This window comes from Sciurus carolinensis, chromosome X (genome assembly GCF_902686445.1).
Source record: "Sciurus carolinensis chromosome X, mSciCar1.2, whole genome shotgun sequence".
NCBI classification, from domain to species: Eukaryota; Metazoa; Chordata; class Mammalia; order Rodentia; family Sciuridae; genus Sciurus; species Sciurus carolinensis.
This window is the reverse complement of record NC_062232.1, coordinates 104,166,775-104,192,600: the sequence shown is the minus strand read 5'-3', so window position 1 is coordinate 104,192,600 and position 25,826 is coordinate 104,166,775. Positions and strand designations below refer to the sequence as shown.

General features: G+C 40.1%; 1 protein-coding gene across 2 annotated transcripts in view; it reads left to right on the top strand.

Annotated features, from left to right (window-relative positions):
- Positions 1-25,826, top strand: part of Tenm1 (teneurin transmembrane protein 1) — a 741,978-nt gene that overhangs the window by 695,479 nt on the left and 20,673 nt on the right. For both annotated transcript variants that reach the window (XM_047535396.1, XM_047535395.1), the window contains 4 exons: positions 6,739-7,105; positions 8,514-9,024; positions 18,071-18,243; positions 19,296-19,531. In XM_047535396.1, the coding sequence (XP_047391352.1) occupies positions 6,739-7,105; positions 8,514-9,024; positions 18,071-18,243; positions 19,296-19,531 (1,287 nt within the window). The remainder of the gene's footprint in view (positions 1-6,738; positions 7,106-8,513; positions 9,025-18,070; positions 18,244-19,295; positions 19,532-25,826) is intronic.

The following is a 25,826-nucleotide window of genomic DNA, read 5'->3' as shown; positions in this document are numbered from 1 at the left end:
GGACAAATAAACTATTGATAGAATAAAGGAAATTAAAATAGTACGGACTGTGCTTAGAATTGTACCAAGAGTACTGTTACACATAATAGTTCGAATCCAAGTAATAAGCTAAAATATTAGCCATGAAATTGAAATTGGCTGACAAATGTGAGATAACATATCCCAACATAAGCTAAATATTTCTTGGAGGATATATAGATTAGAAAGATCCCCCAAGAATAGAATAAATGAGCCAGGAGGAAATGCCTATTGATGTATAATCAGGGGAAATCTTAAAAGAGCATGACTATAGAATTAAACCTAAGAGTTTATAAGATAGCCAAGGAAGAAACATTGTGATAGTCAGAAAGTGACCAGAGGAATTACAGACATGTTCCACAATAAATAACCTTGATGAACCTCTTTCTATGTTTCAGGCACTATGCTTGGTGGTTTATGTAAATTTTTTTCATCAAATTCTTATAATATTTTTGAGAATTTTAGTCAATTTCTACATGAGGAAACAAATTCAGGTACGCTCATTTATTTGCTCCAAGGTCACAGAAATAGCAAATAATATAGTCAAATTTTTTGACCCTGGAAGTCTTAACTCCAGAGCCTGGGTTCCTTACCACTTCATTCTACTACATCTGGGACTTTTTTCTAGAGAGAGAATAACATAGGTTTTATCAATTCTCAAACATCTCTGTAAATCAAAAAAGTATGCAAAGCAATATTTTAGACTCCAAGTACCAAGAAGGCAGAGACTATGTCTACCCGGATCCACACTTAATATGACACATGGTTGGATGGAAGGATATATTAATGGATGGTAGTACTAATGAATGGCTAGCCTTCAAATTCATTTTCTCATATCTAGTCTGGTTTTCTTCCAGCCTGTCCTCCAGACTACAGCCTAAGGAATCCTTTGAAAATACTAAACTGACCATGTCAGCTCTCTATTTTAAAGATCTTCACTAATGCCTCAACACCTACAGTCTAAGTCTGAAGGTCTTAGCATACACAGCCCACCATGACTTAGTCCAGAGATTCTCAACAACGGATGGTTTTACCCCTCAGGGGACATTCTCCAATGCATGGAGACATTTTGGGTCATCATGATTGGAGATAAACTGTTACTGGCCTAAAGAATAAGGACCGGAGCTGGGGCTGTAGCTCAGTGGTAGACCGCTTGCCTAGCATGTGTGAGGCACTGGATTCAATCCTTAGTGCCACATAAAAACAAATAAATAAATATAATAAATTTTAAAACCCTCATATTATAAAAAGAACAAAGACCAGCAATGCTGTTAAACATTCTATAATGCACAGTACTAACCACACCCAAAATTAGTGACTCAGTAGAGAAACCTGGACATAGTCCCTAGTAAACATTTAGAACTTTGTCTACAACTCATCGCTACCTACCTCATTTTATGCTTCCGTGCTTCTGTTTATTCCTATTCCTCTGCTGAGATCACTCCTCCCACCTTGCTTTAGATATCTTTGTTTCATCCTTCATGTCATTTACATTTCTCTCTTAGGTATCTCACCCAAATTCCCTCCTCTGTGTTCCCATGCCCCTCCACCGGGGCATCTATCATGACACTTAACCACACTATATTAAATGATCTATTTCTGTATCTGCCTGCTAGCACTTAACTGTGAACTAATGAAGGGCAGAAACCCATTTTGTTCACCTTTATAACTGTGCCTGGCACATAGTAGGCACCCACAAGGCATTGAACTAAAAGATAACAGATTGCAAACAGAAAGACAAGTCACTCGACTCCTAACAAGTTTTTGACCTTCTCAGTCAGAGAGCAACCTTTAGATTGATTTAACATTGGTAAAGGGGAGGTCAGACTTGGTGAGAAGAGAGTAAAGAATGTGACCATTCTTCTGAATGAGGAAATCTGATGACATAGGGGCTAAGAACACATCTAAAAACTGAGATAGTAATAATTTTTTCAAGTGAATTTTTTCTCAAGTATATAAACTAATAATCCATATAAACTGCCTGACACCGAGGAAGTACTCAATAAATAGTAGTTAGTTTTATTAATAGGCTGTATTAGTGGTTCTGTAATTTTATAGGTACTATAAATTAGGACCAGTTAAAAGAAAGGGGCAGCACACCTAATCGTGTTTAAAAAGTAGGTCAATTTAAAGAAAATTATTAAGTCAATTATATTGCACTTGACATAGGAGTAAGGCAAAATTCATAAAAGTGCTATGTGGACAAACAAGTCCAAGAAATAGTTGAAAGGGAACTACATTGAATGGTAACTGGTTTAGGTTTCTTCTAGCTCTAAATGTCTGTAATTATGAAACTGTTATATTAATGCCACTTATCATCCCTTACTATGTGCCAGACACCACGTTGAGCACCCTACATCACTGTATTATTTAATCCACACAAATAGATAATACTACTTCTACACTTTAGAAATGCCATACACAATCATTAGCCTTTTTTCCTTGTCATAGATAAGGAAACAAGACATGCAAAGAGGATAATCTAATTTTCCTAGGGTTGTATACTAGTGGAAGGAGTAAACGCGAAGTCAAACTGTTCAAGAGAGCCCGAGTACACAAATGATAGTTTGTGTCTATGGAGTGGGGTTAGGTTTATAATTGAGGGATATTCTAACCTAATCTAGTCAAGAGCCCATTTTTAGATTTTACACCTGGATTTTTCACATAGTGTTCTGCTACTATAAACTTCTACTTAGGTCAAAATTAGCTCGATCCTTAAACCAACCAGGGAACTGGTTGACCTAAGAGTCAGCTCCCTTCAAGGCAAGTTTTCAATTAGCAGCAGAAGACATAGTGCTGTCAAGGGTTGACATCAAGACCAAAAGCTCCTTCCTGCTTGGGGTTATTTTCCAGGGAAGATTGTTGGGAGATGGGCACATTCCACCAGCTGGCGGCTGTGCCAGTGACCTTTAATTCAAGTTTAGCTTAAATACATTTTGACATTTCAAACAAATTAATGTATTTTTACAAGGTGGGGCAAGCACCACAAATTAGGCCAAATGGCTTGCCTGTAGGCCAGGTCACTAGGCAGAGTTTATAGAGCTTCACTGCTGCTTTTCAAACTCTTTCTGCTCCCCACCACAAAAGGAATCTTTTCTGTCACCCTCCCCCTGAGAAACTACTTGGACAAATGCCAGCAGTTCTCAGGAGTTAACCTTAGCCTGATCTTAGTAGCATATAATTCTAGGCTCTCTCTGCAACTAATAGATGTTAATTCTGAGTGCCAGAATCAGCTCAAAGACTCCATCCCATATGTTAGGTTGTATGTTATAGAAATACCTTGATAGTAAATACTTTGCTTCTATTGTGTGGGTATAAGGCAGCAGTTCCTTGAAAAATTACCTGGAAATGGAAGTATTTAACATGAGAAGGTACTAAAAGGAACTGACAACTTAAAACAGGTGAAAAGGCCCATCTTCTAAAAAGGCAGCCCCTCGACTACTAAGTAGCCACACATCTTTCATCTGAGCAGATTTCATAGACAAGCTGCGCAGCCAAATCAGATGGGAATTAAAGGGATTCTGTGTAGTTGGTATAGAAAGTGTCTCAGAAGCACAAAGGCCACTTTAGTCATAGGAAACTGCCAGAGGGTGGCTTATTTGATGGAGAAGAAAACAAACAGACACAATAGCTGCTGTATTTTGAGGCAATATTAAATCTAATAAACATGACACCAATAGTATTGGCCTAAATCAGGTTGACTGAGTTGGAGAATTTAACAGCTTAGTTTCCAACTACCAGCCTTTATCTCAGAAGCAGTCTTGATAGCTGAGAACAGAGTCCAAAATGTGCTCCTTCTCTTGCTCCTGCCAGGTGTGTGCCATCCCCAGCCTCTGCCCTGGCCTTGGCTCCCAGAGTGGGGATAATTAGAATGTCATTTCTGCCAGGTTTGTTTTTTCTGGGTCACTGACTTCAGACTCCATCAAGATAGGAGTGTTGTATGAAATAAATTTATTTCCTCTTCCTCAGCCAGCCCTGGCTTATTTCCTGGGAGACCACGCTCCATAGGACCAGTGCACACAGACAGTTTCTGTACAAGCATGATAGTGTATATAGAGGTCCAAGGCAGGGGCACATGGCGGAGGAAGAGTCAGCACCTTCAGCAGCAGCAGGCACTTGCTGGCTCTCTCCGTGGCAGGGCACTGACATGCAAAGGCCTCAGACAGACGTGCTGAGGAACACATCATCACAAACTGCTCTGGGAGCTGTTAAGGCTGGTGTTTAATGTTTATCCAATGGCCTCAGTCTGAAAGGCACTGTAGAACATGCATAACACAAGCTGAGCTTTATACCCCATTAGCACTCAAATTCCTAACTGCCCAGAGGCATATGGTACTGACCAGAGAAGGCCAGCCTGTGTGGATGTGGAGGTGGAGGGCATGCAGAGATGTAGAGACAGAATGAACTTCGCTAGCTATCTGGGAAACACCCAGAGGCAGGGGCAAAGAGCCCCAGGTGGTGCAATAGGGAAGGTCAAAGTCAACCTTTGTCCTCTTTACACCGTTACCAGTTGCCCTCCATTTTGAGACACAAGCAGAGGAAGGACCTTATCTCACTATACCTGGCCTTCCTTACTAAGTACATATCATACCTCTTCCAGCTGGGGAAGCAGTGGGCCTCAGAATGCAATAACAGCCCATATCTTGTCTTGAGACTTTCAGCTTCTATGAGAATAGCAAAGCCTTCCTGGGGTTTTTCACTCAAAGCAAAAATAAAGTAGCTACATTACTGCTACTATTTTGGCCACAAATGTATTATTTTTTCTGCCTTTGTCTAGCCTAAAAGGAGAGAAAGAGAAACTAGAGTGGTGAGGTGGAGAGGGGCAGGGAACACAGTTCTCTGAGAAATGCCCAGGGATAAATATTCACTTTCAAGATGTCAGGGCAGGCATTGCACCAACTCCAATGTCCAGGCAGGAATTCACATGTACACCAGTACCTAGCACAGCACTTAGTACACCCCCCTACACACACACACACACACAGTCCTTTTGCTTCTATATGTTTAACGTGGCTCAAATCCATCTTTTTTCCATGCCCTCCATTATCATTCTAGTTCAGGCACCATAATCCCTTACTGGGCCCCTGCAGGAGCCTCCAAACTTGCCTCCACCTCCAATATGATCTCAACAACAGCTAAAACCCAAATATGATCCATCTAAAAGCCAAATATGACCATGTCACACTCCTACTTAAAGCCCTTTAGTAGCTTTCCCCAGTCATCAGAATTAAATTGGACATGTCCTTCCCTCTGTTGCCTAGTATATTAGTTTGCTTGGGCTACCATAACAAATGGTAACTTAAACAATAGAGACTTGTTTTCTCACATTTCCAGAGGCTAGAATTCAAGATCAAGGTGTTGACATGTTTGATTTCTCCTGAGGACTCTCTCTTTGGCATGCAGATGGCCAGCTTTGTGCTATGTCCCTCTGTGTGTGTACATTCCTGGCATCTCTTCCTCTTATTATAGAGAAACCTGTCCTTTGGATTAAGGCCCCACCCTAGTGACCTCAATTAATCTTAATTTACTCTTTAAAGGCCCTGTTTCTAAATATAGTCACATTAGGATTTAGGACTTCGATAAATGAATTTGGGGAGGACACAATTTAGTTCATACCACCTGGTTACTGTCTACCTTCTGGTCTACATCACTCAATATTTTCATACATTAGTGTTTCTGAATTATTTGTAGTAACCTAAATAGGCCATTCTGTCTCTAATGTCTGGGCCTTCACCCTTGCCGTTCCCTCTGGACACATTGACTTCAGCTCTGCTGTCTCCTCAACTTCCAACCCACTCCTTTCCTACTGGTCATCTCAGTCCCTACTAAGCTATCACGTTCTCTAGTAATATCCTGCCTCCTGACTCCCAGTTCAGGTGAAGTGCTCTCATACCCTCTCTGCTGCCTCCTTCTCATAACATGGAGAGTAATTGCTAATGGTTCCTCCAAGGGCTGTATCAGACCAAAAGTCATTTGAGGGTGGAGGCTGTGTGATAGTCATTTTTCAATCCCCAAAGTCTAGCATAAGGCTTAGCCCAGAGAATATGCTCAGCAAACATCCAGTGAAAAAAACAACCTGTTTCTTTGCTGAAAAAGGTGGCACATAGAGTCACATCACAGGCCAAGCTATGTGAGTGGTGTGGTACAATCTAGGATTCCAAATCAACAGCTGATGTACTACACCTGAGTAATCCACAAGATGACTATTACATCTATGCTAATGACTGCTAAGTAAAATCAGTTTTTCCTTCACTCTGTTGTCCAAAAGACTCTATGACTTTTTTCAATGCATCTACCACACAATGAGAAAGATTTGTGTTTATAGCAATCCAGAAGCCCTAGGGCAGTGGTCCTCAGAATCACCTAGAAGGCTTATTAAAACATAGGTGACTGGGTCCCCACTCCCAGGGGTTTTGATTCAATAGGACTATTGTAGAGCCTGAGAATTTGCATTTCTAACAAGTTCCCAGGTGATGCCATTGCTACTGGTCCAGAGACTACACCCTGAAAACCACTACTTAGAGGATCTTCTGGAATTGGGGGAAAAAAAAACTTTTTATTATGGTGGCAATAGTATAAATCATAAATATGTTTACCAGAACATGTGATTAACCATGCACCAACATTTGCTGAAATTTTTAAGAGGTGGGGAGAAACAATAAGCCAATGTTTCTTTCAAGGTAAAACTGCCTAATGGTGTGTGTTCTATTCTTTTTGCAGGTGCGATTAGAGTGGCCAACAGACCTTGCAGTCAATCCCATGGACAATTCATTGTATGTCTTGGATAACAACATTGTGCTGCAAATTTCTGAGAACAGGCGTGTGCGGATCATTGCAGGGCGCCCCATTCACTGCCAGGTGCCAGGCATCGATCATTTCTTGGTCAGCAAGGTAGCAATTCACTCTACTCTGGAGTCAGCTAGGGCCATCAGCGTCTCCCACAGCGGGCTGCTCTTCATAGCTGAAACAGATGAGAGGAAAGTAAACCGAATTCAGCAAGTGACCACCAATGGGGAGATCTCCATCATCGCTGGTGCCCCCACTGACTGTGACTGCAAAATTGATCCTAACTGTGACTGTTTTTCAGGTATGACCCTTGTAGCAATTCACCAGCTCCCCCTCTCTGTTTTCAAAAGAAAAACATGCATCAGAAAAGTCAAAAGGGTTCCTTGTAAACATTGGTGTGGGCTAGCAAAGAAACGAATGGGTTCAGTCAGATCACCTAGCTCTTCTGACACTTGAATCACTGAATGACCCTAGGAAAGCCATGAAACCTCTTCATGACTTATTTGCCTTATTTCTCAAATTGAGATAAGTACTTGTCTCAGTTTTGTTACCTTGTTATTCTGAAGATAAACTAGTTAAAGGAAAAATTTTAGACTCTTCAAAAGTTAAGGTCATTATGCCAATGTAAGAGTATGACATTATTTGTAATTTAGAGAAAAGAAAAATAGGTAAAAACCACATTTACTGATTTAGCTAAGGAAAAAATAATTGCCCTAGGTGACTGGTTTCCAGATTAAAAGCATGATGCTATTTGAGATTCAGAGGGTCTAAGAACAGAATGCCCTGGGAATAGAATGACAAAATTAAACCCCACAATGGAGGGTTCTAAGGACAGCACTCTGCTACCTACCTTGTTTTTTAAAAACCTAAAATTATCTCCATAACCTATAGGGCCCTTTAGTTTATTTGAAATGGGGAGGAAAGAGTCTTTTCCCCAAAGCATGCAGTGGATATTCCAGATAGCAAACAGACCTCTAAATGTCAACAGATACATTATATAGAAACCCCTCCTTGCTACATGCAGCCCTATTAAACTACTCATCCAAGCCCAAATGTTTCTCTTATCTTTTGCCTTTCCTTAGGCCACAGCAATCAGGAGCCAGCAATTTGGTCAAAAGGACTTTTGATCAATATTTCCAATGATTTCCTGGACAATAAGTTTTATAGATATTTTGCTAATTTGTATCTTTCATTCAAGGCAAATCTAATGTTTAGTCTAGTTATCAAATTTGATGTACTCAATCATTGTTACACTTATAGACTTAGTGTACTCTAACAGTACAAAAATGGGAATTAACAGAAGAAAGGGCCTCGAGGCATGGTAGGACTGGAAAATTATGAAACAGATCCTACAAGCATTGACAGGCATAGTTCTCATGGATTTCTAGCCAAATTTTGTGTAGCTATCATTATTTGCTTTTCTTGTGTCTTACAATACAATAGATTCTGAACAGCAGGATTGAGGATTTCACAAAATTGGTGTAACTGAGATAATTACATCTTACTGTTCATCTTTAGTGGTACTGACTCAAGAATTACAATTTTTCGAATAATGGGTTTCAAAATCATCAAGGAGACCATGCAGAGAATGTTGGTTCACTGATTATTCCTTTTAAAATGATTCTTGACGTGCAGTCCTTTCTGTCTATGGTGTGTTCATATAAATGTTTTTGATACCAATTACTAAAATCCAGATCTTTCTCCCGTAGGTGATGGGGGCTATGCCAAAGATGCAAAGATGAAAGCACCTTCCTCCTTAGCAGTGTCACCTGATGGTACCCTCTATGTGGCAGACCTTGGAAACGTTCGAATTCGTACCATCAGCAGGAACCAAGCCCATCTGAATGACATGAACCTTTATGAGATTGCCTCACCTGCTGATCAGGAACTCTATCAGTTCACTGTCAATGGAACCCACCTGCACACCCTGAACTTGATAACAAGGGACTATGTGTACAACTTCACCTACAATGCTGAAGGTGATTTGGGTGCCATTACCAGCAGCAATGGCAACTCAGTGCACATACGCCGTGATGCAGGGGGGATGCCCCTTTGGCTTGTGGTGCCTGGCGGGCAGGTGTACTGGCTGACCATAAGCAGCAATGGAGTCCTAAAAAGAGTGTCAGCCCAAGGCTATAATCTGGCCTTGATGACCTATCCTGGGAACACGGGACTTCTAGCTACCAAAAGTAATGAAAATGGATGGACAACTGTTTATGAGTAAGTTTCTAGATTCTCAACATAGTCTTTGTTAGATTTTTATTTGCAATTGCATGACAGTAGAAAATGGCTTAGTAATTGCTGGGTGTTGTATGCTCTTTTCTCCTAACAATCACAATAAAAAGTAAATAGTCAAGGAGAAAATTTTACCCAACTCCTAGGGTTTGGACCCATTTTCCCATAGCAGATTGTAGAGCATAATAATAAAAGCATAGACTGAATGAAGGAGGAATCAAGTGTAGCACTGCAGGAGTCAGGAATGAGGTAGAAGTCCATGTACTCAAACAATCTACAGCATACCTGGGAAGACAAGGTAAAATTGCATTTAAATAACAAAGTGAGAGGATAGTTCTAAAGCAGTAAAGAAGCAGTGTGATTTAACAAGTATTTATTGATCCCTGTGGAGTTTAATGAATGAATACATGAATGTGTGCCCAGCCCTGCCCAGCCCAACTCAGTGTAAGTTGCTGTGGGAGGTAAGAGAGAAGTTAGAATATAAGAAGTGAACCCTGAAAAGCAAGTGTAACCTGTGGATCAAATGCTGAATAGTGGCTCCATTCCATTGACTGCTTCTGTGAAACGTGGAGCCAAATGCTCCTGTTATGGGCTTGGGCTTCCTCAGTGTCCCTTCACAAGTCAAAGAATTCAGCACATATTAGTTGCAGACCAAATCTGTGACAACTTTGTTTAACTTGCAACAAACACAAAATGTGTTTGACAGCAAGCTACTAGGAGGGTGTCAAGGCACGGAAATAGAGACCATTGTCCTTGCCTCTTAAAGCATGGACAACCTTGTATGCACACCAATGCAGTTAGTAAGCTAGTCTGCCAGCACTCAGAAAGCATTTTCCCCACAAATGGAATTGCTGAATTTGGGGCCAAAATACTGAGGGAGGGCGATCTGTGGAATCTGAACCCAGAGCCTGGAATGGCATTAAAGTTGAAGACTGTGAGAAGTAGAGATATTAAGTATGAAGGTTTCCAAGTTTGACCACTCTTATGAGGATGTAGAGAATATGGCCAGTCCCACAAAAGCCTCCTGAGGAAAGGGAAAAAACACTTGGCCTTCAAGTTTTGGATCATGTCCCAAAGAAGTGCCATTTATACAAAAGAGTTGGACAGCTATTCTAGTTTCACTTAGAAAAATGTATTCACTTGTTCCTGTTGCAAGTCTTCCTTATTTTTTGAAAAATTCTCTTACCTCTTAATGAGAGCAATAAAAGCTACTATTCACTAAGGATTTGCTAAGTGTTAGGTGCTGGACTAGGTGATTAATGTACATTGCTTTAATTGACTCCTTTTATAGTAACATGGGATCAATGCCCCTAGTATGTCCATTTTCTGGATGAGTATTTCACACCAAAGCCCACAATTCAAACCCTAAAAGTCTGTCTCAAAAACCCACATTTCAAAATATACTACCTTTAGGAAACTTTGTTTCTAATGAGAAATTTTAATGTCTTTTTTAAAACTCATACCTGGTCACATTGTAGCTGACCTTAGGCAAACAACTATTTTGAAAGCTACTGGTTTAACTCAGTCCCCTAATAAGAAAGGGCCAAAGTATTGACTCATTTTCAAAATAACAAGTTCAACCATTTATTTATTCAACAAATATTTCCTGAGCATCTACTCTCTGCTACACAATTTTCTAGGGGCTGGGGATATAGCCATGAACAGAAAAGATAAACGTGGAGCTTACATTTTATTGGAGGGAAACAAGTAAGATATGTAGAACTTCAGGTGGTGATAAGTTATATGAAGAATACAGTAGGATAAGGGAGATGAAATGTGTGAGAGAAAAGGGTGAGCAGGACAGCTCACAAAGAAGGTGACATTGGAGCAAAGACCTGTAGAAGGTAAAAGAGTAAGCCATGTGAATATCTGGCAGGAAGCGGGTATTAAAGGAAGAGCGAACAGCAAGTGCAAAGGCCCTGCGATGGGAATAAGCCTAACATGTTCAAGAAATAGTCATGTATGTATGGAACTGAATGTGTACGCGTAGTGGGAGAGAGAGGTGGGGAGGGAGAAAGGAGGCAAGGGGGAGTGTTATATATAATTATAAGGCACAAATCACAACATTAGACAAATAAACAAAAGAGTAATGGGGAGATGAAATCCATTAAGTGGCCAGAGCTACTTCTTTTTTTTTTTTTCTTGGTAGAGGAATTTGAACCTAGGGTGCTTTACCACTGACTCACATCCCCAGCCCTTTTTGTTTGTTTGTTTGTTTTTCTTTTGAGGCGTAGTCTCTCTAAGTTATTTAGGGCCTTGCTGAATTGCTGAGTCTGGTCTCAAACTTGTGATCCTCCTGCCTAAGCCTCCCAAGTTGCTGGGATTTCAGGCATGTGCCACCATGCCTGGATAGAGCTCCTTCATGTAGGGCATTGTGGGTCACTATAAAGACTTTGCTTTTTATTCTAAGAGTTGAGTTTTGAGTAAAGGCTTGATGTGTCTGACTTACATTTTCCAAGTCATTCTGAATTGAAAACAGTATAAGAAACAGGAAAAACTAAGAGGTGTGGGGGGTATTATTGCAATAAACTGAGCAAAAGATGATGTCCTGAACCAGATTAGGGACAATAAGAAGTGTTAAAATTCAGAATACATTTCAACAATAGAACTATCAGGACTTACTGATAGATTAGATATGTTATTTGTGAGAAAGAGAAGTCAAAGACAACAGCAAAGTTTTGGGCCTAAGCAAGTAGATATTGGGGTTTCAATTTCCCAGAAAAGATGATTATGCAAGGAGGTGGAAGATCAAGAATTAAACCTGGGATATGAGCAATTTAGTTAGACATCTAAGTGTAAATATCAAGTAGGCTGGTGAATAGATGAGTCTGGAAATGAGTAGAGAAGGGTGACATTTGGCATCCATTAGTGTTTAGATTGTATTTAGATTGATATGGGATGAGATCACCATGAAAGTGAGTGTAGACAAGGAAGAAAAGAGATCTACAAGCTTATTCTGGAGCACTTCAAAGCTTAAAGTGGGATGTATGAAGAGGAAGCAGCAAAAGAGTGAAAAGGAAAGGCCAGCAAAGTAGGAAGACAATTGGCAATTACATTTCAGCACATAAATTTATATGAAATATTCAGAAAAGTCAAATCTATAAAGACAAAAAATAGACCAGTCATTGTCAAGAACTGGGGAGAAAGGTGAATGGGAGTGACTGTTAATGAGTACAGGGTTTGTTTGTGGGATGGAAAACTACTGTGTTTACTAAAGGTAGCCAAACCAGTAATCCATTATTGATTATCTGCAGCTATTGAAAGGAGAGATGACACAGATGACCCTGAACAGTGGATAATCCGAATGAGATTTGGAAATGTATCTTGAGCAGTGGTAGTGTGTTAACTTTTATTGTGTAGTGTGATGTTGTTTAAACAGTTCATTCCCATAATCCCATTTAACTTGGACCAGGATCAAAATTGCACATCCAAAGTATCAGTACTCTATGCCTCACTGCCCATAAGAATTCTGTAGTATCAGGGGAAAGCTGACCATAGAGAAATGGCTAACAAGAAGATGATTATCAAGACAAGAATACTTGGCAGGCATTCCCACTGAGGGATTAGTGAGTTTCTAATAATGACCCTGCCACAGTTGGAATCCAAAGGATAAGTCCCATGACTCACACAACAGGCAAACCTTCTTCCGCCCAAGACTGTAAGAGCAGCCGTGATGCTTTTGCTCATGACTGTGGCAAAGGTGTGTGCTCTACTAAATGGAAAAGACCCCAGACTAAAGTCAGAGCATCAGTTGTGTCACTACTGCAAGTCCAGGCTAAGTTGACAGTTCCTCAGTCCCCTTTCCCTTTATGGCAAGCCTCTCCAACTTTAAGGACATTCTTCATTTACAGAATCTCTTGATGGGTCTGGGGATATGACTCAATGGTAGTGTGCTTGCCCAACATGTCCAAGGCCCTGGGTTCCATCCCCAGCACCACAATAAGCAAGTAAATTAAAATAATCTTTTATCCTTGATATTCTGCATTCCCTCTGTTATTGGTCTTTGTTAGTGCATCTCCTCCTTACACACACACACACACACACACACACACACACAAACAAGCTACCCCTTGACAAGTTAGAAAAGCCTTCTAGGCTATTTTACAAAAGTTTGATTTTATCAAGTATGGCTAATAAAGAATTTCCCCTTCTCCCCGTAAGATTAGAAAGGAGGGAGGGGACCAGGTAAATAAGCCACATCTCTGTAGGATATTTGCCTGGGGATAAGATGTGATTCCCATGCAGAAATGCTTATGTAATGATCAGTCAGTCCAAGTACATGAAATGTTTTCAATGCCTTCTAGAATCCCAGAGTAGAACGGGAACTAAGGAACCATAGGGTCTAGCCCCCTGCTTCTAGGTACGTACATTATTTTATTTGAACAAGAATAGAGAATCATTGAGTGTTCCTTCAGATCTCAAGAGACAGGACTCAATACCTTTGCTCAGACACTATTCTCTTTGTGCTTTATGCCCTTGATAAGGATCAAGAATGAGGCAAAAAAAAATGTCATGGGTAATGTTAGGGAGAACTGAAATAACAAGAGCAAACAAGTAACAAGGGGCTACTGGCAGAAAAAGCTTTCAGAAGCTGCTAAGAAAGCTTCACTGCACAGGACATCTAAGTAAGCTAAGTGTAGCTCCCAAACCCTCTATAGATGGTTCTGTCTGTTCTATAACCACTTTGGCTCTCACATTCACCCCATCCTTTCCATTTCCACTGACAGCATCATATTTACACTCACTCAGCAAGGGTAGGCTGTGAGAATTCACTCTTTGCCAGACACTGAAAATACAAAGATTAATGAGACACTGGTACTCTTGCTTGGAAAATGTGAGAGTTGACGGACTAGTGCAGAAGACAAGTCCCAGTGATAGGCACTCACGGTACATTTGATACAGGCAAGAGTGCACCATCTTATCTTAACACCAACTGAGGCTGCAGCCTCCTAACAGTTCTCCCTGCCCCGTGTCACCCCTTCCACAAGTCATTATGACCAAAGCACTGCTTGGATCTTCCTAGTCTCCCCCTGAAGAGCTTTCTATGACTTTCCATTGTCTACTAACTACGTGCTTACCTCCAAAGTCAGTATGCAAGTTCCCCTGTGCTCTGGTGTCAGCATGCCTCTCTAGACTCACCTCTCATCACCCTCCAGGAGGAACCTGTACTCCACCCTCCTGTCTGCTTTCTATGATCTTGCCTCTGTTTTCCATGCCTTCCTTCATTCTTCCATTTCTACCTACCTTTCAGGATTCAAACCCTACCTTCTCCCACTCTTCTTCCTCCTCTTCTGCTCACCCAGTTGGAAATGACCTCTGCCTCTTCTGAGCTTCTCCAGTTCTTTCTTTACATAAGTACTTGGAAATATTCTGCCATTAGAGTTTGTGTGTTTATCTTACCTGCCCTACTAGACTCTGAACTTCATATAATAGTATATCCCCAATACCTAGCATGAGACTCTCATATTTACTGAATGAAGGACAAATGAAGATAAAATGACATAAGAGGCCTTGCATGTTCTAAGCAAGCACACAGCCACTGACCTAAACTCCTAGCCCTGGAAGTAAATCATAAGAAATTTCATATGAAATTCTTGGTGAGGAAAAGGGAATCTGGTATTTCATAAAAAAATTTTTTAGGTTGGTCAGTTTTCTGACATGAAAGTGTAAACAGGATCTGACACCTTTATATTTCCTTTAAAAATAAGTAATGAATTTTCCTTTTATAATCTGCAATATTTTCTTAAAAGCAAAGGTGGTGGAGCATCTAGTTTCTACTCTGGAGTTTAGCTGTGGCTTAAATAGTCCTCAAGGGAAAGAGCAGGCTATCGTTTCTGAGAAAATATGAGACCAAATATACTTTAATAATATATAAATATAATTTTCCCAACTAAACTATATGCTCCTCAAGGACAAGAAGGAATTCTCAATTTCCTTTAGAAATGTTTTCTTTATTCCATTGGGACATAGACACATGCACACGAACACCTAAGATTTGCATGCCTGGCTAGGCGAATGCTGCACCCTGCCAGGTAGAAGGAGGGGGTTGCTCCCGTGTTGTGGCCTGAGGGGATCCGTTGGAGCATATTGGCTTATACTTTACACCAAAGGATGTAGGCGCCAAAGGGAAACACACAACATGAGAGATTTTGATTAAACTTGTTTCTTTGACATTCAGTCTGGAAAGATGCATTCCCCTGTGGTGGTTGGTGGGGGGACCGAGCAAGCCATAGGAAATCAAAGACTCCTTTCTTTCTTATCCACTTTGAGCAATTTTCCAAAGTTGTGGGAATTACCCACTGATGTATATACATCTGCCTGTCACTCTTCCTTTGGAAATGACCCCACAGAACAGAGGTGGGTCTATATGTTTTGATCCAGGACCATATAAATGATTGAACACATGAGAAATGTCATACTGCAGACACCTTCAAATGTGACTGCTTTGACTGTAACTAGCAGAATTTGGGGTGCATGAGTGTGTTGGGTTGGGGTGCTTTGTTTATTGATAGAGTGGCAACCAAACATACACTTTGAAATAAGGACACCTAGGCAGCCACAGAAAGGACATGAGGCAATAAAACTTTTCAACATTTTAGCTACTCAGCAGCTGGACAGTCCTGTAGGAAATGATACCTTATTCCCCAAACCATTGACTCTTTCACCAGAAAAGCAGCCTCCTCCCCAGTGGACTTAACTGGATAATTATAGTCTTGTCCTAGACTCTTCAGCTGTCCTCTCTAAATGTACAAGTCAGTTGGAAAGTAGGAATGGGAACAGAATATGTGGGAACATGTCTGTGCTATTGGGAATAAACCTTAAAACTAAAATATATCTCAAAGAGCACCAGCAACTTGACTTAAAAGGTGGGACTTTTGACTCTTGTTCTTCTACTCAGTGAATGACTCAGTTGGTACCTGGTCTTGTCATCTTACTCTCAAGAGTAAACACAACCATTGATCTCTCATTTACATGAAATGTTGCTTTAAAACAAGGGGAGGACTAAGAGTTTAGGTCAGTGACTGTGTGCTTGCCTAGAACATGCAAGGCCCTGGATTCCATTCCCAGCACCTCAAATCAATAAATGTTTTTTTTTAAAATAAAATAAAACAAGGGACTGTGTGACTGAGAAAGAAGGCAACTGCCCCAAGCTGGAAAGCCTATTGACAACCTGCATCCATAGCACCCTAAGTCAGATTTCATGGAGGCATGGTAAAGAGCCACACTGGCCAAGGGTTGAGGAAACCCCTTGGAAATCAGGAAAGGGAAATGAATGAGGGACAGTTGCTGGTGCTGAATAGTGAACGGAGAGGAATTGCCTGCATAATCCAGACTCCCTTGTGAGGAAGACATAAGGCAGCTTCTTTCTATTTGCTGCCTGGAAACTCCTCCTTGCAGGGAAAAGCAGGTTGATACCTTGGGAGAGTAAAGGCTGGACATTGTTTTCCTCCCCTGGAAGGAACACCAGGCAGAAAAGGTTGGGGCAGCACAGGATTTGCAAGCCTTTCTGTGCTCCTTTCTCACCAGGGGTCTGCTTCTTACAGTCAAGGAGCCCCAAAGCAAGCCAGGAGCAAACAGGCTGGGCAGAGGAGGCATTTTGCCATTAACCCTAGGCACAAATAGCATCCTTTGGCTTTTTTTTTATAATGAATCCTTAAGAGCAGATAAGCAACACACAAGCATTTTGACCAAAATCCATTTAAACAAAGGAGGCACCCAACTAACATTTGGCATATCTATGATGTCAAATGACTGGTTTGGTTATTTTTTTACACAAGACTTTTAATTGATAGTCTGTGTACATACATACAAACACAATAAAGCATTGGCTATAGCCCCAAGTTCAGTTCTGTCCTATAAATTATGGGCTAACCCCTTTTCCCAAGCCTACCACAGACTGGTATAGGTTTTAAAATTTCAGCAACTACCCAGGCTGAGTTCTTTAAAACCTAGTGGATTAACACTGAATTACTATGCCATTTTGCATAATTGTCAGAGGAAGGGATAGTAGAGCCAGACTACACCATTGTGTCAAGGCTCTATCCTGCTCACTTTGGGTAAAAAGGATATAATTGTTTAACATTTTAAAAGCAAATAAAAGTGCTTAAATATTTTGCAATTTGCAACTTGAAAAGAAAACAGTAATGGGTTTCCAAGTGCATGTCTTTACTTTTAATGAAGTGTTTATTTTTCATGGTTCTATTGGCAATAAAAGAACAGCTTCACATCAAAAGCCTTCAGGGAAGCAGTTTCCATTTGGAGGACAGTGAGATTGCCAATAATTCTGATTTTTTTTTTCAAAAAAGTAAACTCGCTAGACTATATTTCTAGATATGGGTTATTGCCTATTATTCCAGGTAATTATTATTTTTTGTCTCTTACTCATATAGGCAAATTACAAAACATTATGCACCATACTCCAAAAAGATAAAAAGAATATGACACCAAGATCAGGGGGCTCCAGAATGTTTTAATGAACATGTTTCCATTATCCTCTGTGCTTGTTCATTTTGTTGGAAGAATGATTCATTCATTTCAAATTTGGCAACTTAAACAGCAGCAAATTATAATTTTCTCATCACAATGCAAAGGCAGTTTATTGGCCTGCTCAGGCTTTGTGGGCCCTTTTTTTGTGCCTTCTTTTTCTTTGACAATGGCACCCTCTGCTGGTTTTTGTAATCCATCACATCTAGTGGGATCGACCCAAATTGCAAAAGGAGGCCTCCCTGCAACATTGCACACAGCAGGACATGATTCATAAATCAGTTTTCCACCCTGGTGATTCATTACCAGATATATTTTTTCTGTAAAACAGCACAGCTCAAGGAAGTCATCAGGAATTCAGAAGCTGCAAAAAATACCTTCGTTTGATTAATCATCTCTCTGACCTTTTTCCTCTTATTGAACAAGGTTAATAATACTTGTTATCACTCAAAGTTAAACTGTATTAGCTGCCAAGTGATTTTTACTTTGCAAAGGCCTGTTATCACTGCCAAGAAGCTTCAGAGTTGGGATTGGTTATATTCCTCAGGTATGACCCCGAGGGACATTTGACCAATGCAACATTTCCCACTGGAGAAGTCAGCAACTTCCACAGTGACCTGGAGAAGCTGACAAAAGTGGAACTAGATACTTCCAACCGTGAGAATGTCCTCATGTCAACCAACCTGACAGCAACTAGTACCATATATATTTTAAAACAAGGTAAGAATGTTTACAACTTCACCTGACTAGCATAGCACCCTGTGTACCCTCAAACCTGTGCACACCATTAATAAATAGAATTCACTTCTGACTGAGAAGATGGAGTCTTCCCCCTATTTTCCAGCTAAGACCCAGACAAATTCACACCTTTCACAATTTCACATATCAACTTTGGATCACATCTCTGAGGGTGTAATGAGGTTAAATCCCTGCCAAGTCTGCTCTTCCATCAGGTCAGTTCCCAACACCCAGCTGTTTGTAAAGCTCTTTTAAGGTCTGACTAGGTTACATGAAAGTAATACTATCTTATTACTGAATTTAACATTCTAGATTAGCATTGACATGGGTGAATAAAAAGAAAAATTATGATACACACCAGGGAAAACTATGAGTAAAATGAGAGAATTAAAGAGTCATTCTATGCAAAGAGAAGAAAGAATGGAAGAAAAAAGGTCAATCTGGAAGGAATGTGCTGAAAACCAAAGGGGGAGTAGACTGAGAAAGTGCTTTCCCTCTGCCAGTTCCCTGCTTTGGGGTAGTTATTAGAAACACCATGCAGGACTCATTCTATTTTTGTGTTGTGGGCTCAGATGCTCAGAGGAGGACAATATCAACTTTTATCAGTGTTAGCATTTTGTAGGGTACAGCAACTGTGATGGTGTCCCGGGTGGTAAGGATGCTGAATTGAACTTCATACTCTTCTCATTCTAGCTCCCAGCATATCAAACTGAGGTGGTTGATCCAAGAAGTCAGGGAATTTATAAGGCAATGTTTTTAAAATGAAATAAAAAATAAAAACAAAACAGCCCATGGTGTTAGATAGCACTCTTTGATCCTAGAAACAAGATACCCCAGCTGTGAAACTAACAAGACCCAAATGGACAGAAAGCACATCTACCTGTTAGAGTGGTGGTCTAGCCTGGAAGGCACTTAGGTCCTCAGCGCCCCACCTGCTCATCCCTTCCCAATGTGCATACTAAAGCAACTAAATGTGTCTCTAACTGGCTTCCTACTCTTCCCTTTTCTTCACCCTCTTCCTTTTCTGTCTACAGAAAATACTCAAAGTACCTATCGGGTGAGTCCAGATGGTTCGCTACGTGTAACCTTTGCTAGCGGGATGGAGATCAGCCTCAGCTCAGAGCCCCACATCCTGGCCGGAGCAGTCAACCCCACCCTGGGCAAATGCAACATCTCATTGCCGGGAGAGCACAATGCAAACCTCATTGAGTGGCGGCAGAGGAAGGAGCAAAGCAAAGGCAATATTTCAGCTTTTGAAAGGAGGTTGAGGGTAAGGTTTGACCTTCTCAAATTATATGGGTTTCTTTGGAAACTGCAGAACCTTCCTGATTGGAAGTCCCAATTCTCCAAAGCTTTTCTAGGTGACTGACTAGCTTATATGATATACAAATTCAAGAGAAGGTACTAATGGCTGATAATGGTTCAGTATCCTTAAATGAGCATTCTAATAGGAGCTTTCTTTGTCATTAGCCAGCTAAAGTGCTCTAATAGTAGCAATTTCAAGCACCAAGAAAGTCGGGCTGGAGAAATATGTCTAGTCAGGAGACCCTCCAGTACCCATCTCAGCATGCCCTGGAGATGCTTATCAGGTTCTACACTTTGACCCAGGTCCCTACTTTGGGGTAGTTTTTGGAAATACCAGGCAGGCACACACAAAAGGATAAGAGATATAAGGCAAGATAGGAGGAAAACTCTGTACATGATCTCATTGCTGTGAATACATATTCAGGACCAGATGAGCAAAAAACTAGGACTGAGAACACTTAGAGAGAGCTGCGAGAAGGAAATTAATGATTTGGAAGTTTTCAAGTCCTTACCTGGCACAGTTCTCCTTGGTAACCAGAAATCTCTGTCATAATCACTTTTCTGCGATACATGAAGCCTATAAACACCACAGCACTGTCCACCTGTCCCTTCTTCAATACTAACCAATATTAGGATGACATGACCAACTTTCCAAATATAGTAACTTTCAGTATTAGCCCTAGAGCAACTGCCAGCCTGCAGGAAACACTCAATCACTATTGAGGCCAGGCCTGTGAGGAACAACCTGTGTCACATCTAGGATAGTAGAAATGCTTGCCCTTTCTTCATTCATGGTATAAAACAGTAACCTTAAGGCTGTGGAAATGCAACTGCCAAGCAACCATCCAGTTCTAGGGAGAAGCAGTCAAACCAGTCATATGGTTTGATATGGACAAAGGAATCTGCAACTGAGCTCACTTTTCTTTCAATTGTTGGTGACACAGAGACACAGATGTCAGTGGTTGTTTTTTATAATAGCAACTGAAGTTGTCTAAGTGCACACATCAATTTGTATGTTTTGATTCTATTGCTCAGTTTCTAACAGAGCATTTACCAGATATGCCACTGAATTGAAAGTTGAAGCCAGTCCAAGTAGTCAAACCGTGTGTGTGTGTGTGTGTGTGTGTGTGTGTGTGTGTGTGTGAGAGAGAGAGAGAGAGAGAGAGAGAGAGAGAGAGAGAGAGAGAGAGAAAGGGTTTTTATCAGAGTTCTTCAAGAAATGGGATCTCCTGGGCAGAAAAGCTTAGATGGGAAAGTTAGATGACCTGGACTTCATACTCAGTTTTATACCTAGTTTTAAAATTCTTTTATATTTTTACATGTGAAATAAACAGTACTAGAGAAAAGTAAGGATTATCTACAAATGGCTTCTCAACCTCACAGATTGCACAGAAAGATTGCAGTGAATAAGTGATCTCTTAGTGATTCCCCCAGTGTATAGCCTTGGTAAAACATTGCAAACAAAATTATATACTGAGTGACTTTGGAATTTTCAGTTCTTTAGGATAACCACCTGTACTGCGATCTTGGGATTTTCCAATTTCAAGGAAACTTACCCTGTGTTCTCCCCTTCATATGCACAGATAATGGAGAAAAACTGTAAAATAATATATAGCCTGTATCCCAAATTGTTCTTTTTTTCCCCTGCATAGATTTTTTTTATTTGTTCTTTTTAGATACACATGACAGTAGTGTGTATTTTGACATATTATACATACAGTATTGACAAGTGAATGGCCATAAAACATTCTGGAGCTCTTTAGAGTGTCAAGGAGTGACGTATTCTGTTTAGTACTAATTGTAATTTGACTCATTTCACATCTTGTGATACAGTTGAACAGATTTGTGCACTGGGTTATAAAGGCAACAAATTCAAGGCCTCCTCCTCTGTGTGACCTCTATGGTACTCCTTAAGGTCCTAGAACTGAAGAATGGAACTCCTTACTGGCTAAGGGGTTTTAACTGTGCATTTCCCTAGACATCTAATAACAATAACAATCCTTTACATATACTTAGGGCCTTAGAGTTAACAAAGTGCTTTCACAGCCAGAATTTTATTTGACCTCCACATAGATCAATTGTTGTTATTCCCAATTTATGGATAAGGAGACTGAGGCCCAGAGAGGTTAAGTGATTTGCCCAAAGTCAAACAGCTATTAAGAGTCAGAGCAGAGCCAAAATGCAGGTCTTCACCTAGTGCAGCACTCTTTCCACTGCATCATTCTGAACTGCCTTGTTCCTTACAATAATTAATCTATAAATCATTGCCCCACTCAGTAGAGCCACCTTGGCAGGGCCTGACTCCTCATTTCAATGCTGACAAAGAGACAAATAATCGACTCTAATGTACTGGCAAGTGTGGGTGGTATAGGGCAACTGGCTGACCTCCAGGCAGAGGAAGCATGAAGGAGACAAAAGGAGGAAGCAGGCTGTTTAACTTAGTTCTTATCTGCCCTCCCTGTTCATGGGGATTTTTGTTTATGCTGCTGCCTCAGTTTCCCTAGATTAGACATATAGCCAATTGAACGGAATGAATATGCTCCCAGAAGATAGGCATGGATCCAATTTTGAGCAAGCAAATTCTCTGTTCCCACTGACCATGTTATTTCAGAGGAGATGGCCCTGCTCTTCTGGTAGTTTATCAAGGGACACACGAATGACAACTTTATCTTTTTTCAAGCTAAAAATGCAGTGACCCCATTTTAAATATACCTGTAAAGAATAAGCCTCTCTGATGCCCTCAAGTATCTGAATACCTCAACTGATCATGTATTTCTCTTGCTGAAGCTACCACTCCAGAACATGGGATCATCAAAGCCTTTGAGACAGAATTTCAAATAGTCACACAACATAGAAGGCCCTGCTGTATTATGGGAAATGTGACTCCTCTGAAAACCCACACAAAGGTGTGGTTTTAATCTATAAATATGTTTAGGCAGCAGGTCATAAAGCACTAATTGTTCAGGCACAAAGTGACATGTTCATTTAAAGGCCCATTTGGTAAGATGATGGGCATCAAGTGTTCCAAAGAGCTACCAATCATACCTACACCAGACCTTCTAGCTGAAAAGAAAGAAATCAGAAAGCAATAGACCCCTTCTTGGAGATAAAACAATAAGAGTTGTTTTTCTCCAAAAAAGAGTGATTTTTTTCACACAAAGTCAGGATCCCCTTCCAAGTGAGAGAGGCAAACTATTGGGAAACATGATATCCTGCTCAGCCTGAGCAGGCAAGGGATTTGTTACCTCTGGGCCATCCTTCACCAGCACCATTAAGTGAAATAAATCACATTAACATCCTTAAATTTCATTTATGTAAAAAATCCATTTCCTCCAACCTGAGTTGTGTTTGAATCATCTTCCTTGCAAAGTACTTTTGCATCCAATCCATGTATCTTCTCATCTGCTGCATCAATCTGTCCCCATAAATACATTTCCCTGGACAATAGAGAAATTAGAGTGCATATAACAAGAGAGGCAATTGTAAAAGAATTGGACAGTTACCAAAAGCAAACTGGTTTAGGAACTACAACCAGATTGCACCTTGCTGTGTCCGTGGATAATAATGTTGTCATATGAGACTTATCCCAGCATTGAATCCCAGTGTTCTTTATAAGATTTTGCAGACTAAATTGTAAGATTATAGCAAAACCCCAGAACTGCAGCCTACTTTAGCTTTCAAAACTGGAGACAGCTTACCACTTAAAACCAAAGTCATGAAATCAAGGGTGGTGGTTATGTACTTACAAGCAAAATGAAGCAAAGACTAAAACCTCACAACTGATTTTTTTTCTTCCCCTAAAAGATAACTGAAAATTGCACAAGTTACTTTTTTAAAAAATATTTTTACCTGTAGATGGACACCATACCTTTATTTTATTTATTGCTCATGCAGTGCTGAGGATCGAACCCAGGGCCTCACATAGTGCTAGGCAAGTGATCTACCACTGAGCCAAAACCCCAGCCCCAACACAGGCTAGTTTTTAAGTGTACATGTGAATGTTCAAATACAAGCTGAGCTCTGAAAGGGAAAATAAGCCCAGTTGAAACACAGGGCTCCAGACTGACAAATGATGGGGAATTGGGAGGTGGTCAAGAAGGTTCTAGCCTCTTCCTTGTTTCTCAGACATCACCTTTGCTGACAGAACACTCAGCTACAAGGTTCTCCAAGTTGAACGTCTCACTTCACATTATTATAACTTCCTTCTCTTCAGGTATGGTGAAGGCATTTGTTTTGTGATGATTAATATAAGGAGCTGCTTAGGAATAGATTAATAGATTTTAAAAATGCATCTGTAATTTTCAGTCCCAAATAACAGTACTTCAATGAGTCATCCAGAGGCAGTAGATTTCAGGCAACCAAACTACTCAGCAATGTTAGGTTTTGGGGTCAGAGGATTCTTAGGGACTTCAAGTCATAAAAACTACAATTTTTGTTAATCTTGGGTCAACCCTTCTAATGTAACTAGAAAGAATGATTTCACATACTCCTTCACCTATATGTAAGCTTTAATTCGATATAATTTTTTAAATGTGTTTATGGTTACACAGGTGACTTAATCAGCAGTAAAGTAAACAAGAGCAAATTAATATAGTGCAAAAAGGGTACAAGTTCAATGATCTGGTCAAATTCAGGTGAGAAGAATAGGTAACATTTTGAGAAAGAACTGGCATGCCCATAATTTTGTCATTTTCTCATCTACAAAATGAGGAGTATAGATTGTACAATCTCTTATTTGTAGTAGTAGCAGTAGTAGTAGTAGTTCCATGAGCCACATAAACAGCAACTAACATTCATTCAGGTAGTACTCTTTTTTAAATGTATATTTTAGATGTTGATAGACATTTATTTTATTTATTTATTTATATGTGGTGCTGAGAATTGAACCCAGCGCCTCACACATGCTAGGCAAGTGCTCTACCACTGAGCCACAACCTCTGCCCCCAGGTATTACTCTTTGTATTGCCAATAGTAACTCATTTACTACTCAGAATTTTATTAGGTGGGTCTTTAAATTACCATTCCCATTTAACAGATGAAGAAATTGAAGCACAGAGAGGTCACAGTTTACTAGTAGTGATGACAAAAGTGAAATTCAGGCAGTCTGACCCAATAAATCTGAGGCAACTAAGATCCCTTTCCAGGACTAAGATTTTGTGGGCTGGCAAAGTAGAGAAGTATTTTGAGAGTAAAATAGGAAAAAAAAAAAAAAAAAAGGAAAAGGAAAAAGGAAATTCCAAATAAAATATTAGAGGCTGGTCAACTAACACTGAATACATGCTCTGTGCATTTGTAGGCAATTATGTGAAATAAAAGCAAACCTAAGTAAACTTTTGATTGTCAAATTAAAGCTATCAATAAAAAATAAAATCTGTGGAATTAATGTAGTTATTAATTTTTAAATCCAGTTCTAATTACCTTAAAACCAGTGGGAGTAGAGTAGCATGTGCTACTTTAAAGTCAGCTGTGACTCTTCTATCCATTCATATAATTTCATGAAAATTAAATGCAATGCATCTTCCAAACTCTGATGTGGCTATTTGGTTCATCTCACTTATTCACTTTCTGATTTCTTCAGCAAAAATTACAGGCGACTCAGTTGTGCTGTGCACAAATGCCAGAGAGTGTCCTTGAAAATCAGTCTTTTCCTTTGTATAAAGGAAAGAAAATCAGCTGTCATGCTCATAGTTCAGAATACAGCATATGTGTGTGTGTGTGTGTGTGTGTGTGTGTGTGTGCGCGCGCGTTCGGTTAAAACATAGTGAATTTCCCTTTGTGAAGGCCAAAACGGTCAAATATCAGGAACTGCCTGTAGATCAACCAAATATGTGATCTAAACCCACCTGATAAAATGTTACAAGTAGTATATTCAATTCAACAACCAAATGAGTTTCAAACTAGAAGAGTTGAGGGGCTTTCTCTTGAGCAATTCCTAGAAAATCCAGGAAATTCCAAAATCCTAGAAAGAAAAGGAATGGGAGACAAAGAACACATGCCTTGCAGCTTCCTGGTACCCACACTTCACAAGCACTTTCACTTCTGCTGTCAACACTATCCAGGGTTTTCCAGAACACACTCTTCCCTCTTTCCTCTTTGATCAGTGTGAACAAAAATCAAACCCTTCTTCTCCTTAGTATAGCCAGAAAACAATTAAGGGAAACTGAAGGATAAATTGCAGCATAGAAGCATATTCCCCCGTTTAAAAAAAAAAATGCAGTCCAGCTTTCTTACCGCATCATAACACCTCATCAGTGGCCAAA